Below are 16407 nucleotides of genomic sequence, written 5' to 3' on the forward strand. Positions count from 1 at the left end.
ATTAATTCAGCTGCCTTGGGCAAGTGATTTTTATCAGATAGTCTGATACATCAGTTGGAAATACTGTGGTGGTTTAGTCATATACTACCTTCAATGCTGAGACTGTTTTGTGTTCTTAGGTTGAATTAGTGATATTTGTGTCAATAGAAAGAGTCACACAAGTAAGAGGAGCAGAGAAATATCCTTCCATTTCTATATGGCTTACTTTTTAAAGGTCGATTTTATATTTACAGTAGAATCAAGGTTACTGGGAATGGTCTTGTGCTGACTCACATGATCATATTAAGTTGGGTAAACAAGGGTGTATTCTAGCTTCTCTGCCTTTTTAAAAAAACTTAATTACTTGATTCACTTTTGGATGAATTAGACACATGTATTCCTTAATCCACTCCTTCTCCTCGGGAGCATATTTCTATAGATGATACGGTTTTATTGTCATGAAGTAGGAGTTAATAAAACACTAGACTTGAGGTTTAATTATTGTGAGAGAAAATGGCTTTGGATCAACTACTTAAAAATTGAAATTGTTATTTTTGGTAGATATGCTCCAGTGTTTAGCTGGATTAGAATTGATACCTCTGCACTCCAGATTACATCATTCAGTAATCTAGGAGTACATTTTGCAATCCATTCTTTTGGAGAGTTTGGAAAATTACATTATTAAGTGCTTTAACAAGCCTTATTGAGATTTTTTCTTTTTCTTTTTAAATGGCTGATAAGCTTCAATATAAAAATATTCAGAGATAAAAATGTAATCATGTTCTACTGTGGGTTTCAGGCTCTTCATACTTTGAATTTAGAACCAAATTAGAGATGGGGCACAGAATCTCATTAGATAAAATGACAAAGCAGATTGCAGAATGGACTCCAAAGCCAAATGGGCCTATTAATGCATATACAACCCCCAGATATACTCTCACAGAGTCATAGACAATGTTGGAAAACCATGGAATTCTTCCACAGAAGTAGGCCACTTGCAAAACATGGTTCTGTAGAGAACGTACATGTCCTGAGAATAAACTGTTGAAAGAAAGAGCAACAGAGATGGACACGTGTGGGTGCTTATTTCTTTTTTTCTAGTCTCAATTAGACAAATCACTGTCTTTCCCTTGGAGAGGAATGTATTATACTAATAGAGAGAGGTCACCAGCACAGTGGTTTATCAAACTGCTTAACAGTGATCCATGGTAAAAAATACATTTTATATATACATACACATAAAACAAGTTTCTTGAAACATTGCTTATACTTACAGTAATGCACTCTTAATTCTATTCTACTTTACTAAAATAAATGCTAGTCATGACCTTTTAGGCTGATTTTATGTCACATAAATGGTATCAGTACAGTTCGACAAACCAAAGTGCCTCCAGAAGATGTATTCCCCCATGGAAACATGAGCCAGGGGAGTTAGAGGTCCTTTTGTTTGCTTATAAAACGTTATCAGTTCTACCCACATTGGTAAAAGTCTGTTTAAATTTATCCCCATATCATGTACTGTTGTTACTTTTAAAACATGTAATATCTGTTGGTATCAAGATAAAATATAGGACTTCCGGGTAAGATAGCGGAAGAGTAAGACGCGGAGATCACCTTCCTCCCCACGGATACACCAGAAATACAGCTACACGTGGAACAACTCCTACAGAACACCTACTGAACGCTGGCAGAAGACCCCAGACCTCCCAAAAGGCAAAAAACTCCCCACATACCTGGGTAGGGCAAAGCGGAGAGATTCCCGCACAGAGGATCGGTGCCGAGTGGCACTCACCAGCCCGAGAGGCTTGTCTGCTCGCCCGCCGGAGCAGGCGGCGCTGGAAGCTGAGGCTAGGGCTTCGGTCAGAGCGCAGGGAGAGGACTGGGGCTGGCGGTGAGAACTCAGCCTGAAGGGGGCTAATGTGCCACAGCTAGCCGGCAGGGAGTCCGGGAAAACTCTGGAGCTGCCGAAGAGGCAAGAGACCTTTTCTACCCTCTTGGTTTCCTGGTGCGCGAGGAGAGGGGATTAAGAGCGCTGCTTAAAGGGGCTCCACAGACGGGCGTGAGTCACGACTGAAAGCGCGGAGCCCAGTGACGGGCGTGGGACGCTGGGGCTGCTGCTGCCGCCGCCAAGAAGCCTGTGTGCGAGCGCAGGTCACTGTCCACACCGCCCTTCCGGGAGCCTGTGCAGCCCGCCACTGCCGGGGTCCCGGGATCCAGGGGCGGCTTCCCTGCGAGAACGCACGGCGCGCCTTGGGCTGGTGCAACGTCACGCCGACCTCTGCCACTGCAGGCTCGCCCCGCACTCCGTGCCCCTCCCTCCCGCCCAGCCTGAGTGAGCCAGAGTCCCCGAAGAGGCTGCTCCTTTAACCCTGTCCTGTCTGAGCGAAGAACAGACGCCCTCTGGCGACCTACATGCACAGGCGGGGCCAAATCCAAAGCTGAGACCCGAGAGCTGTGAGAACAAAGAAGAGAAAGGGAAACCTCTCCCAGCAGCCTCAGAAGCAGCGGATTAAAGCTGCACAATCAACTTGATGTACCCTGCATCTGTGGAATACATGAATAGACAACAAATCATCCCAAATTGAGGAGCCAGGAGTCAGTGCTGTGCCTCTGAGGTGGGAGAGCCAACTTCAGGACACTGGTCCACAAGAGACCTCCCAGCTCCACATAATATCAAACGGCGACAATCTTCCAGAGATCTCCATCTCAACACCAGCACCCAGCTTCACTCAACGACCAGCAAGCTACAGTGCTGGACACCCTATGCCAAACAACTAGCAAGACAGGAACACAACGCCACCCATTAGCAGAGAGGTGGCCTAAAATCATAAAAAGTCCGCAGACACCCCAAAACACACCACCAGACGTGGACCTGCCCACCAGAAAGACAAGATCCAGCCTCATCCACCAGAACACAGGCACTAGTCCCCTCCACCAGGAAGTCTACACAACACACTAAACCAACCTTAGCCACTGGGGACAGACACCAAAAGCAACGGGAACTACGAACCTGCAGCCTGCAAAAAGGAGACCCCAAACACAGTAAGATAAGCAAAATGAGAAGACAGAAAAACACACAGCAGGAGAAGGAGCAAGATAAAAACCCACCAGACCTAACAAATGAAGAGGTAATAGGCAGTCTACCTGAAAAAGAATTCAGAATAATGATGGTAAAGATGATCCAAGATTCTATTTCCCAGATCCAAAATCTTGGAAATAGAATAGACAAAATGCAAGAAACAGTTAACAAGGACCTAGAAGAACTAAAGATGAATCAAGCATCGATTAAAAACACAATAAATGAAATGAAAAATACTCTAGATGGGATCAATAGCAGAATAACTGAGGCAGAAGAACGGATAAGTGAGGTGGAAGATAAAATAGTGGAACTAACTGCTGCAGAGCAAAATAAAGAAAAAAGACTGAAAAGAACAGAGGACAGTCTCAGAGACCTCTGGGACAACATTAAACGCACCAACATTCGAATTCTAGGGGTTCCAGAAGAAGAAGAGAAAAAGAAAGGGACTGAGAAAATATTTGAAGAGATTATAGTTGAAAAGTTCCCTAATATGGGAAAGGAAATAGTTAATCAAGTCCAGGAGGCACAGAGAGTCCCATACAGAATAAATCCAAGGAGAAATACGCCAAGACACATATTAATCAAACTGTCAAAAATTAAACACAAAGAAATCATATTAAAAGCAGCAAGGCAAAAACAACAAATAACACACAAGGGAATCCCCATCAGGATAACAGCTGATCTCTCAGCAGAAACTCTACAAGCCAGAAGGGAGTGGCAGGACATAATTAAAGTGATGAAGGAGAAAAACCTGCAACCAAGATTACTCTACCCAGCAAGGATCTCATTCAGATTTGATGGATTAAACGTTTACAGACAAACAAAAGCTGAGAGAGTTCAGCACCACCAAACCAGCTTTACAACAAATGCTAAAGGAACTTCTCTAGGCAAGAAACACAACAGAAGGAAAAGACCTACAATAACGAACCCAAAACAATTAAGAAAATGGGAATAGGAACATACATATCAATAATTACCTTAAATGTAAATGGACTAAATGCTCCCACCAAAAGACACAGATTGGCTGAATGGATACAAAAACAGGACCCACATATATGCTGTCTACAAGAGACCCACTTCAGACCTAGAGACACATACAGACTGAAAGTAAGGGGATGGAAAAAGATATTCCATGCAAATGGAAACCAAAAGAAAGCTGGAGTAGCAATTCTCATATCAGACAAAATAGACTTTAAAATAAAGACTACTAGAAGAGACAAAGAAGGACACTACATAATGATCAAGGGATCGATCCAAGAAGAAGATATAACAATTGTAAATATTTATGCACCAAACATAGGAGCACTTCAATACATAAGGCAAATACTAATAGCCATAAAAGGGGAAATTGACAGTAACACAATCATAGTAGGGGATTTAACACCCCACTTTCACCAATGGACAGACCATCCAAAATGAAAATAAATAAGGAAACACAAGCTTTAAATGATACATTAAACAAGATGGACTTAATTGATATTTATAGGACATTCCATCCAAAAACAACAGAATACACATTTTTCTCAAGTGCTCATGGAACATTCTCCAGGATCATATCTTGGGTCACAAATCAAGCCTTGATAAATTTAAGAAAATTGAAATTGTATCAAGTATCTTTTCCGACCACAATGCTATGAGACTAGATATCAATTACAGGGAAAGAGCTGTAAAAAATACAAACACATGGAGGCTAAACAATACACTACTTAATAACAAAGTGATCACTGAAGAAATCAAAGAGGAAATTAAAAAATACCTAGAAACAAATGACAATGGAGACACGATGACCCAAAACCTATGGGATGCAGCAAAAGCAGTTCTAAGGGGGAAGTTTATAGCAATACAATCCCACCTTAAGAAACAGGAAACATCTCGAATAAACAACCTAACCTTGCACCTAAAGCAATTAGAGAAAGAAGAACAAAAACATCCCAAAGTTAGCAGAAGGAAAGAAATCATAAAAATCAGATCAGAAATAAATGAAAAAGAAATGAAGGAAACGATAGCAAAGATCAATAAAACTAAAAGCTGGTTCTTTGAGAAGATAAACAAAATTGATAAACCATTAGCCAGACTCACCAAGAAAAAAAGGGAGAAGACTCAAATCAATAGAATTAGAAATGAAAAAGGAGAATTAACAACTGACACTGCAGAAATACAAAAGATCATGAGAGATTACTACAAGCAACTCTATGCCAATAAAATGGACAACCTGGAAGAGATGGACAAATTCTTAGAAATGCACAACCTGCCAAGACTGAATCAGGAAGAAATAGAAAATATGAACAGACCAATCACAAGCACTGAAATTGAAACTGTGATAAAAAATCTTCCAACAAACAAAAGCCCAGGACCAGATGGCTTCACAGGTGAATTCTATCAAGCATTTAGAGAAGAGCTAACACCTATCCTTCTGAAACTCTTCCAAAATATAGCAGAGGGAGGAACACTCCCAAACTCATTCTACGAGGCCACCATCACCTTGATACCAATACCCGACAAGGATGTCACAAAGAAAGAAAACTACAGGCCAATATCACTGATGACCATAGATGCAAAAGTCCTCAACAAAATACTAGCAAACAGAATCCAACAGCACATTAAAAGGATCATACACCATGATCAAGTGGGGTTTATTCCAGGAACGCAAGGATTCTTTAATATACGCAAATCAATCAACGTGATACACCATATTAACAAATTGAAGGAGAAAAACCATATGATCATCTCAATAGATGCAGAGAAAGCTTTCGACAAAATTCAACACCCATTTATGATAAAAACTCTGCAGAAAGTAGGCATAGAGGGAACTTTCCTCAACATAATAAAGGCCATATATGACAAACCCACAGCCAGCATCGTCCTCAATGGTGAAAAACTGAAACCATTTCCACTAAGATCGGGAACAAGACAAGGTTGCCCACTCTCACCACTCTTATTCAACATAATTTTGGAAGTTTTAGCCACAGCAATCAGAGAAGAAAAGGAAATAAAAGGAATCCAAATCGGAAAAGAAGAAGTAAAGCTGTCACTGTTTGCAGATGACATGATACTATACATAGAGAATCCTAAAGATGCTACCAGAAAACTACTAGAGCTAATCAATTAATTTGGTAAAGTTGCAGGATACAAAATTAATGCACAGAAATCTCTGGCATTCCTATATACTAATGATGAAAAATCTGAAAGTGAAATCAAGGACACACTCCCATTTACCATTGCAACAAAAAGAATAAAATATCTAGGAATAAACCTACCTTAGGAGACAAAGACCTGTATGCAGAAAATTATAAGATACTGATGAAAGAAATTAAAGATGATACAAATAGATGGAGAGATGTACCATGTTCTTGGATTGGAAGAATCAACATTGTGAAAATGACTCTACTACCCAAAGCAATCTACAGATTCAATGCAATCCCTATCAAACTACCACTGGCATTTTTCACAGAACTAGAACAAAAAATTTCACAATTTGTATGGAAACACAAAAGACCCCGAATAGCCAAAGCAATCTTGAGAACGAAAAATGGAGCTGGAGGAATCAGGCTCCCTGACTTCAGACTATACTACAAAGCTACAGTAATCAAGACAGTATGGTACTGGCACAAAAACAGAAAGATAGATCAGTGGAACAGGATAGAAAGCCCAGAGATAAACCCACGGACATATGGTCACCTTATCTTTGATAAAGGAGGCAGGAATGTACAGTGGAGAAAGGACAGTCTCTTCAAAAATTGCTGCTGGGAAAACTGGACAGGGACATGTAAAGTATGAGATTAGATCACTCCCTAACACCATACACAAAAATAAGCTCAAAATGGATTAAAGACCTAAATGTAAGGCCAGACACTATCAAACTCTTAAAGGAAAACATAGGCAGAACACTCTATGACATAAATCACAGCAAGATCCTTTTTGACCCACCTCCTAGAGAAATGGAAATAAAGACAAAAATAAACACATGGGACCTAATGAAACTTCAAAGCTTTTGCACAGCAAAGGAAACCATAAGCAAGACCAAAAGACAACTCTCAGAATGGGAGAAAATATTTGCAAATGAAGCAACTGACAAAGGATTAATCTCCAAAATTTATAAGTAGCTCATGCAGCTCAATAACAAAAAAACAACCCAATCCAAAAATGGGCAGAAGACATAAATAGACATTTCTCCACAGAAGCTATACAGACTGCCAACAAACACATGAAAGGATGTTCAACATCTTTACTCATTAGAGAAATGCAAATCAAAACTACAATGAGATATCATCTCACACCAGTCAGAATGGCCATCATCAAAAAATCTAGAAACAATAAATGCTGGAGAGGGTGTGGAAAAAAGGGAACACTCTTGCACTGCTGGTGGGAATGTGAATTGGTACAGCCACTATGGAGAACGGTATGGAGGTTCCTTAAAAAACTACAAATAGAACTACCATATGACCCAGCAATCCCACTACTAGGCATATACCCTGAGAAAACCATAATTCAAAAAGAGACATGTACCAAAATGTTCATAGCAGCCCTATTTACAATAGCCCGGAGATGGAAACTACCTAAGTGTCCATCATTGGATGAATGGGTAAAGAAGATGTGGCACATATATACAATGGAATATTAGTCAGCCATAAAAAGAAATGAAATTGAGCTATTTGTAATGAGGTGGATGGACCTAGAGTGTGTCATACAGAGTGAAGTAAGTCAGAAAGAGAAAGACAAATACTGTATGCTGACACATATATGGAATTTAAGAAAAAAAAATGTTATGAAGAACATAGGGGTAAGACAGGAATAAAGACACAGACCTACTAGAGAATGGGCTTGAGGATATGGGGAGGGGGAAGAGTAAGCTGTGACAAAGTGAAAGAGCGGCATGGACATATATACCCTACCAAACGTAAGGTAGATAGCTAGTGGGAAGCAGCCGCATAGCACAGGGAGATCAGCTCAGTGCTTTGTGACCGCCTGGAGGGGTGGGATAAGGAGGGTGGGAGGGAGACGCAAAAGGGAGGGGATATGGGAACATATGTATATGTATAACTGATTAAATTTGTTATAAAGCAAAAAAAAAAAAGATAAAATTTAACTTCGGAGGATGAAGTAAACCTTGTAGATTTTTCAGATCTTTTCTGGATTTGATTGAAGTTGAATATACATTAATAAATATTAGAATTAAATGTTCAGAGTTATTTCTAACAATGGTGATATAATAGTAAAATATCAATTTTGTAAGTGATATCTGTTAGCCTTTTAAAGTATATAAAATCAAGTGATATGCATAATATAATAAAACTGTGTTCAGAGTCTCCCAAATAAATTTTTGTTTGTGCTTAATGTCACTTGCCAAAGAACCATGTTTTTAGCAAATAAATTTGTCATGCTGTTGGAGATGTATTACACATTGTTTGTTCAAATATTACTTAAGTTTGAAAGGTAGATTTAATTCATTTTGATTTATAATTTTAATTTAGCTGTTTATATACCTTGATATCTCTGTACATAGTTTTATTAGTAAATTTTAGAATATTATCTAATTAATGCTGGAAATTTTACATTGCAGATAGGTTTAAAAATGATTTGAATAAGATAAGAAGTTAGAGTTAGTCAATGAAGCAGAGTTAGAATATGAAGACTAGTTTAACAAAATATGGATTTTTTACATATGTAATTGAGTATAAATGTCAGCCTTCTTGTGAAATTGTAATTTAACAAGTAGTTCAAGAAATTGAGAAGTGGTAGTGGTCATTTTGGTTAGAAAAAAGGTCAGGCCTTTCAAGCAATGCTGTAGGGTTGGTGTGAAATCTGTTCATAATAGAACCAAAATTTCTGCTTGTACTTTTGAACATGATGTGGATAGCATGTTGAAATACAGAACTATGATGAATATTGCTGTCATCAGCGTGGGAAGTAAGCATGTTTTAGGAAAATTATAGTGCCAACCCTCTACTACTTTGTTAGACTATAATGCATACAAATTTAGTCTTCTCTTAATGATTTAGGAGCACTTAAAAATTAGTAGAGGTATGTTAGATAATAGTGAAAATAAGGACCCCTACTACAGCCCTGGAACTTTTTTGGATAATTCCCCAGTGTTTACTAAACTCACTTTTTCTTTTGCGTTAGGGTCCCAGAAAAATATTCATATTTGTCGTTCATACTTTCAGTAGAGAACTGTTCTAGGACTGATTTGTCTTTAGTTTGGGATATTGTATAAAATAGCAATTCTAATGTTTTCTATATACGTTAACAAAGTTTGCTGGAATCATCACTGCTCTTAGAATGGAAATACATATATATATATATAATATATTTATTTATTTTACCCTTTTAGTGTACCCCTAATTGCTTCCGTGTTCAATGAAGCGTCTTAACATTTTGATCTATTCTTGCAGGGTTCATGCTTGAACCAGATCCAGAACATAGACCCGATATATTTCAAGTGTCATATTTTGCATTTAAATTTGCCAAAAATGATTGTCCAGTCTCCAACATCAATGTAAGTAGTTTTGCAAGTAGGATATGAATTTAAAATCCGTTTTATCTGTGCGGATATATATACTTTCAGAGTTACTTGTTTCAAGACAAGTGGTCTCATAGTATGTTTGTGATTAGTATTTTTGATACAAAGCTACAGTTGCCAAACTATGTACTGTGGTGCTCTGGGGAGCTACAGTGGACTTGAGGGCACTGCAGGATATTTTGCATATTTGAGGGAAACACAGTGACCTCTGTCTGATACAGCACAAACTACTATTATTAAGTTGTTTGGGCCTAACTGTTGAAAAAACTGGACCGTTAGATTTTTGGGGAGCTGTATATTTTGGGGAGTTACTTAATAGTTTGTTACTTTTTCTGTAAAACAGGGATAGTAATTATGAGGATTAGAAATAATAAATATAAAACCCAGTGTCTAGTGCAGGGAAGCTGAGTTGGTAATAGCTATTACCATGCAAAGCTTTGAATTGTATCTGGTGTCTGCATACTTAACTACATCAGATTAACAGTATATGGTGAGTCTGCTAATTTTAATAAAAGTCTAGAATCATCATTGATTTTTAAGCTGTTCTCAACATTGTGAAGATCATTCTGGCCTGACTTGTTCTTATAGGTTTCCTTTGTGTATAACTTAATCCACCCCACTGAGAAAAAAGAAGGAATTTGGTACCTTTTCCTTTTTGTTTTTTGAAGTTCTTACTATGTCAATATAATATATTCTTGGTTGAAGCTGAAAGTCATTACTAACATTCTAGTAATGAAAGTAGCTTTATTTGACATTTGCCTGGATTTTTAGCTTTTCACTCAGCAAACATTTATTGAGTACTTACTGTAAGCCAAACATTATAGAGGATAAACAAATGAGTGAAGACTCTGCTCTTGTTTTCTAGACTTGACAAGCAGTGTCATGAAAATTACCTGCAGTATGTAAAACAACACGGTATTCATGTGCTTGGTGTTTTGCTTCTTCTTCCAAAGAGTGTGAGATAGTCATTGATTTACAAGTGTAATATAATCCTTTATACCCAAGATTTACCCATTTGTAAAGTGGATATAATGATGTTGTTCTGTTTGTTTTCCAAGGGTTTCTGTGGAACACAAATATGAAAGTGACATTTGTATAACATGCACTGATATTTGCAAATATATGTGAACATTTTATAGATATCTGAGGTGAAGAGATTGTCTCACAGACAACACTTTTAAAATTTAAGAATGTATCTATAGTGTTTAAGTAAAGCTTTCTGCAATTGAAATAAAAACTAAAATGAAAAGTTTTATTTTTTCTTCCAAGAATTCTCCTATTCCTTCAGCTCTTCCTGAACCGATGACTGCTAGTGAAGCAGCTTCTAGGAAAAGCCAAATAAAAGCCAGGTAGGCAAAACTATGCTGAAATTTGAAAAGGCATTTAAGAAAAAAGAGGACAGTTCTTGTTTTTAATCCTAGCAAGTGTCATTCATTAAATATCATCTTCACCCACAAAAAATTGTCATATTCCTTATTGCATGTGGTATGTCGTATTCCTTATTGCAAGTACAGATTAAGCTTTTTTATATAACAGGGTTTGACAGCAGTTGCACTTGAACTGCTCCTTCTCAGCAATCACGAAGTGATTGTGTGACTGGTGATGTTACACTGGGTCCTTTTACATGGGGGAGTTGTCATTTCATCACATGGCAACTAATTTATGAGATTTTATGTTTTACTTAATAACTAGTATGACTTTTTTTAATTTACTGAAAGAAAAAATAGCTATGTATAATTTATAATGAGTGGTTATAATGGTAATACTTTTAAGACTGATAAATAAATACAATGTTTGAAATAACTTTTATAGTTCTTTACTACATTAATGTTTGATACAAATTACATAGGTTAAGACCTAAATCTGACTAATGATTGAATTAATGACTGATTTTTTTTTTTCCTCATGCTTTCTTTTTTGAGTTTAAAAGTTAATAAGCAGGACTGTATTTTAGATTATCAGACAGGCATAATATTACATTTGGGGAGATTTCTTGGTCACAGTTTTTTGTATTGTATTTTACTTATGCAAAGTATTTTATTTGACATAAAATACATAAAAAATATTTGTCACGCACTTGTTACATGCAAGATACAGATACTGAGACTACAAAGAAAAAGCAGCAGTGTTTATTTCCAAGGAGTTCTGATCCAAATGAAGATAGACGGGTGAACAGTCACACCTTGATAGATATCAGGCAGCTCTGAGGGTGGAGGAAGGGAAAGAAGACAGGAGCACAGGAAGAATCTGGTGGGAGTTGCTGGACTCTTTTCTTGAAGGATGAATAGTCTAGTCACTTGGAATGATGGGCAGTGAAACCATAGCAGGCAAACATTGCCGGTGAGGACAGCGTTTGTGAAACGACAAGGCTGGGGCATAATAAGGGCACATATACAGGAGTAGTGGGAAATGAAGCTGAGGAGGGGTAGGTAAATATCAGTCATGAGCAACTTTGTTTATATGTCATGCTGAGAAATTTGGATTTTGGCCTTTAGGCCGGTGAGTTTTCAACTTTGCAGTCAGTTCTACTATTTGGAACTTGGTTGTCAGGTGTGTTATAAATAATTTGTTATTTGTAAATTATTGAAATATCACTTGAGAATGACTTAGTGTTTTAAAAAAATGTGGCATCACTCTAAAAACATTATCTTCATTCACTTAAATTTAAAATACTCTTGATAAGAGACGAAGGAGTAATGTGACATCTAACTTGCAGGAATCCAGCATGACTGACTGTCTTACCCATGACATAGCTGTAGTTAGCAACTGCTGTTATAGTTGAGTGGTCATTATGAATTATTGTAGGACTTGTCAGTTGAATTTTAAAATAATTATTTTGTTATAATGATTAAATCTTTAAGAAAGTAGATACAATTTTTTTAAAAAGCATGAGTCAACTGAACAGTAATGCTTTGAATATCTTTTCACCATGACGCAAGTTACAGCTATACAATTATAAGGAAATGAAATAGTTAATGAAATAGTTAACTAAAATTCACAGTGCTATTCATAGTATGTTAAATCTATACATTATGTATATTAAAAAAATAGGGTTCATTGGTGCTTATTGGTCAATAATATAAGTTTACCTTTTATTGATAGTATCAGTAAAGAAGTTGAAAAATTCTAAATGTTAAAAAGTTGTAAATCTTTTTTTTTTCCATGTAAAAGGCATATTTCCAGAGAGAGGAGGAAGGGGAATCTTTAAATAGCCAGTATCATTATTTACATGTTTTAAAGCTTTTATGAATATTATCTGCCTGCCCTGCCTTCAATCAGTGGCACTTTTTGTTGCACTTCTTAAAACCCCCCAACCACCTCCCCAAAATTTGCATCTGCTCTTGAGACTGTTACACATGTGAAACTTATGTAATTTATATCTTGAAGATGGAAGGATTGAGAATCACTGCCCTGGCAGATGGAAACACTGAAGGATTTTAAGAGAAGAGAATGTATTTTAGGAAGATTGTTCAGGCTAGTCAGCAGAAAAGAAAAGAAAGGAAGCAAAAAAACAGCTCTGTGTCTGCTACAATAGTGCAGAGGAAGCTGCGTAGCAGTGTTGATATCAGTAATTACTTGTTCTTTCATTTTAGTTAAGTTTGTATTTTCACTTTGCCGAATCTGTCCAGGCATTCTCCTCCCATTTCTTCAAAGACCGCTTACTTTCTTTTACTGTCTGATGAAATCATATTTATGTTTAACCTCCAGTTCTCACCTGAGCCTTCTCTAGCCAAGTTAGGTTAAAGGTAAAATTACTCACCCATGAAACTCTTGACAGTACTAGCTTAGCGCTGGTTACTTTTTCTGTCTTATATTTTATTATATTTTCATGAACATGTGCCATATCTTCCTAGGTAGACTGTAAATTCTTTGAAGACAGGGTACTGAGCCCTATTAGCTGGATATCAGTAACTGTATAATAGATATTGGTACATGAGTGAAATAAGTTAGGAAACACTAGACTAAACAAAGTCTGCAGAACTTTTAATATGCTTTTTAGAGGTTTGCCCTGCTCATGTGTGTTGTGAATCCTTTACGGAGCTATTTAGAACAGGGACAAGGCAGGGTGAGGTCTGGCCTATATACTACCCACTTAATGAAGAACAGGGAGACAAATAGCAAGATTGTATACAATCTTTCCACCAAATTACTTGAGTTTAGGGAATACAGCATTGGTTTTAGTGCCATATCCATAATTTGAACTCAATAAATAATTAGATTAAATGAGATATAATTGGTTACATGTATACATGATCTTTTTATAGCCTTTTAGTTCTGTTTTCATATGACTTGTACCATCCCCATCCCGTCTAAAACATAAATGTTATTTTTAGAAAACAGCCCACATACAATGCATTTCTATGATTTTCCAAAATCTTTTGATTCAATTTCACATCCTTTCTTTCCGAGAAAGATAGTTGTTGAGAGGGCTCCCTCTTGTGGTATCTCCAGATAGAGGAAAGAACTGTAGAGTTCTGTGCAGTTATGACAGATAGGACTTTCTCTAAATGCCGCAGATGTGTACTTGATAAATCATATGTATGCAAAACTTTTAAGTGTCAGATCATTTTGAAAATGTGCTAAGGGAACTTGATAAAGAGATTTTATTGCAATCCTTTTGAAAAGTGAACATAGACCCTATTAAGAAGTATTCATGTTTTTGTTCTGAATTTATAGAAAGCAGAGTTGATAAATATGTAAGTTAAAGGTTTTTCCTGGCGATTTTTGAAAGAGAAAAGCAAATGTCTGTGTCTCCTTGAACTATATTTAGTGTCTCTTGCTTTCAAAACTTCTTTCCACTTGACCACTCACATTTGTGGCCTAAACTAAGTCCTAGTGGGAAAACTTTTATATAATTTCCATTCAGTGTTTTAAGTAAAGCAAAGTTAAAGATTCAAGACGCTGAATGTGAGCTGATAGCTCCACCAGTTAAAAGTTTTGGCTTCTTTTGTTTTACATGCCTTAGGCCCTATTCTTTTTTTTTTTCTTAAGCGAAGAGTCCAAGCTAAAGGAGACTGTTGTTTGTTGTTTCTTATTTTTATTTCTCTGACTGGTTTAAAGAGTTGGCTCTCAGTTTTGTCCAAAACCTTATTGCGAAGACTTCTGTTTGCTTCCTTTATTTTATCTCCTTAAGAGCAATTCTATACTCTTTTTCTGCCAGCTCCGGTGGCAGGCTATAAATGGTAGCAATCTGGCTTGAGGAAGTTGGTTAGGTTTATTTTATTCACTTTCTTATCTTCATTAAACATTTAGTACTTGAAAATGAGACTTAGGAAGAAGCCAAGAGGACTAACATGATCATCAATAATAATAAATATGCATCTGTTGAGATAGATCCTTTATAGAACAAATAGTAAGTTAGAAATGATCCCAGTATTTGGAATGACATGTGTTCTTCTGTTGTAGAATAACAGATACCATTGGACCAACAGAAACCTCAATTGCACCAAGACAGAGACCAAAGGCGAATTCTACTACTGCCACTACTAGTGTGCTGAACATTCAAAGTTCAGCAATACCTGTTAAAGTCCCAGCTCCTGGTGAATTCAGTAACCACAGACCAAAAGGTGATAGAGCTCTGCCAACCTCGTCCCCTTTTTAGTTAATTTACATAAACCTTTTATGGCTTGATTTTCTAGAAATGTAAATTATTGGCAGACTTACTATTGTGAAGCAGATATGTCACATAGTGCTTTAAGAAACATAAAGCTACTAATGTCTAATAAACCCACCTAATTGTTTTCCTAATGTTGTCAGCAAAGGTAAGGTACTGGCAGTATAAAAGTATGGTATGAAAAGCTCACAACCTGCTTATCTCTAGAGTCATCGACTAGTAGGGTTCGAGGTTGATACTAAAGTTCAAGAGTATAGAGAATTCTATATTGTATTGGAAAGGTGGAATTTGAAACTCTAGCCTTACAAAGCTTTAATGTTAAAGTGTTTTCAACTAGTATGTTTTAAATTAGGATACTCTAATGGTTAAAAGCCTACATGTTGAGTCTTAAGAACCTGGATTTGAGTCCTATTTCTCCTATTTTTCAGTAATATGTGTTATGAAAATACTAGTACCTATCTTAAGGGACTGTTGTGAAGATTAAATGACTGCGTACTATAATGTCTGCCACATAATATGTCCTTAAGAAATGTTCACTATTAACTACTGTTACTACTATTAGGTAAAGTATATGCTCAGGGAAGACATTTATGTTATCTGATGTAACATATGCCTGTGGTGATCCGGCATACCTGATGGAGGAATAGGGAAAGGGAAAAGGGAACAAAAGGGGAATTTGAAGTCTTTTATGTCCAATTCCCATTTTACCATTTCTTAGCCTCACTGTTCACTTCTGTAAAATGGGAAAACAACCATTCTGCCTATTATAAAAAGTAAATAACAAGGTGTATGGTGTCTAGGAAAATTCTGTTTCATAGTAAGCATTCAGTGTTTGGGTTGGAGATGCTATTCTTTTTTTTTTTTTTTGCGGTACACGGGCCTCTCACTGTTGCAGCCTCTTCCGTTGCGGAGCACAGGTTCCGGACGCTCAGGCTCAGCGGCCATGGCTCACGGGTCCAGCCAATCCGCGGCATGTGGGATCTTCGCGGACTGGGGCACGAACCCGTGTCCCCTGCATCAGCAGGCGGACTCTCAACCACTGCGCCACCAGGGAAGCCCTTTTTTTTTTTTTTTAATAAATTTATTTATTTATTTTTGGCTGTGTTGTGTCTTCGTTGCGGTGTGCAGGCTTCTCACTGCAGCGGCTTCTCTTGTTGCAGAGCACGGGCTCTAGGCGCGTGGACTGCAGTAGTTGTGGCGCACGGGCTTAGTTGC

General features: G+C 37.3%; 1 protein-coding gene across 3 annotated transcripts in view; it reads left to right on the forward strand.

The window, feature by feature from the left end:
• BMP2K (BMP2 inducible kinase) overlaps positions 1 to 16407 on the forward strand; it is a 133199-nt gene that overhangs the window by 80727 nt on the left and 36065 nt on the right. For all 3 annotated transcript variants that reach the window (XM_081227877.1, XM_081227878.1, XM_081227879.1), the window contains 3 exons: positions 9451 to 9554; positions 10848 to 10927; positions 14985 to 15145. In XM_081227877.1, the coding sequence (XP_081084003.1) occupies positions 9451 to 9554; positions 10848 to 10927; positions 14985 to 15145 (345 nt within the window). The remainder of the gene's footprint in view (positions 1 to 9450; positions 9555 to 10847; positions 10928 to 14984; positions 15146 to 16407) is intronic.

This window comes from Mesoplodon bidens (assembly GCF_964165515.1).
Source record: "Mesoplodon bidens genome assembly, chromosome: 1".
NCBI lineage: Eukaryota > Metazoa > Chordata > Mammalia > Artiodactyla > Ziphiidae > Mesoplodon > Mesoplodon bidens.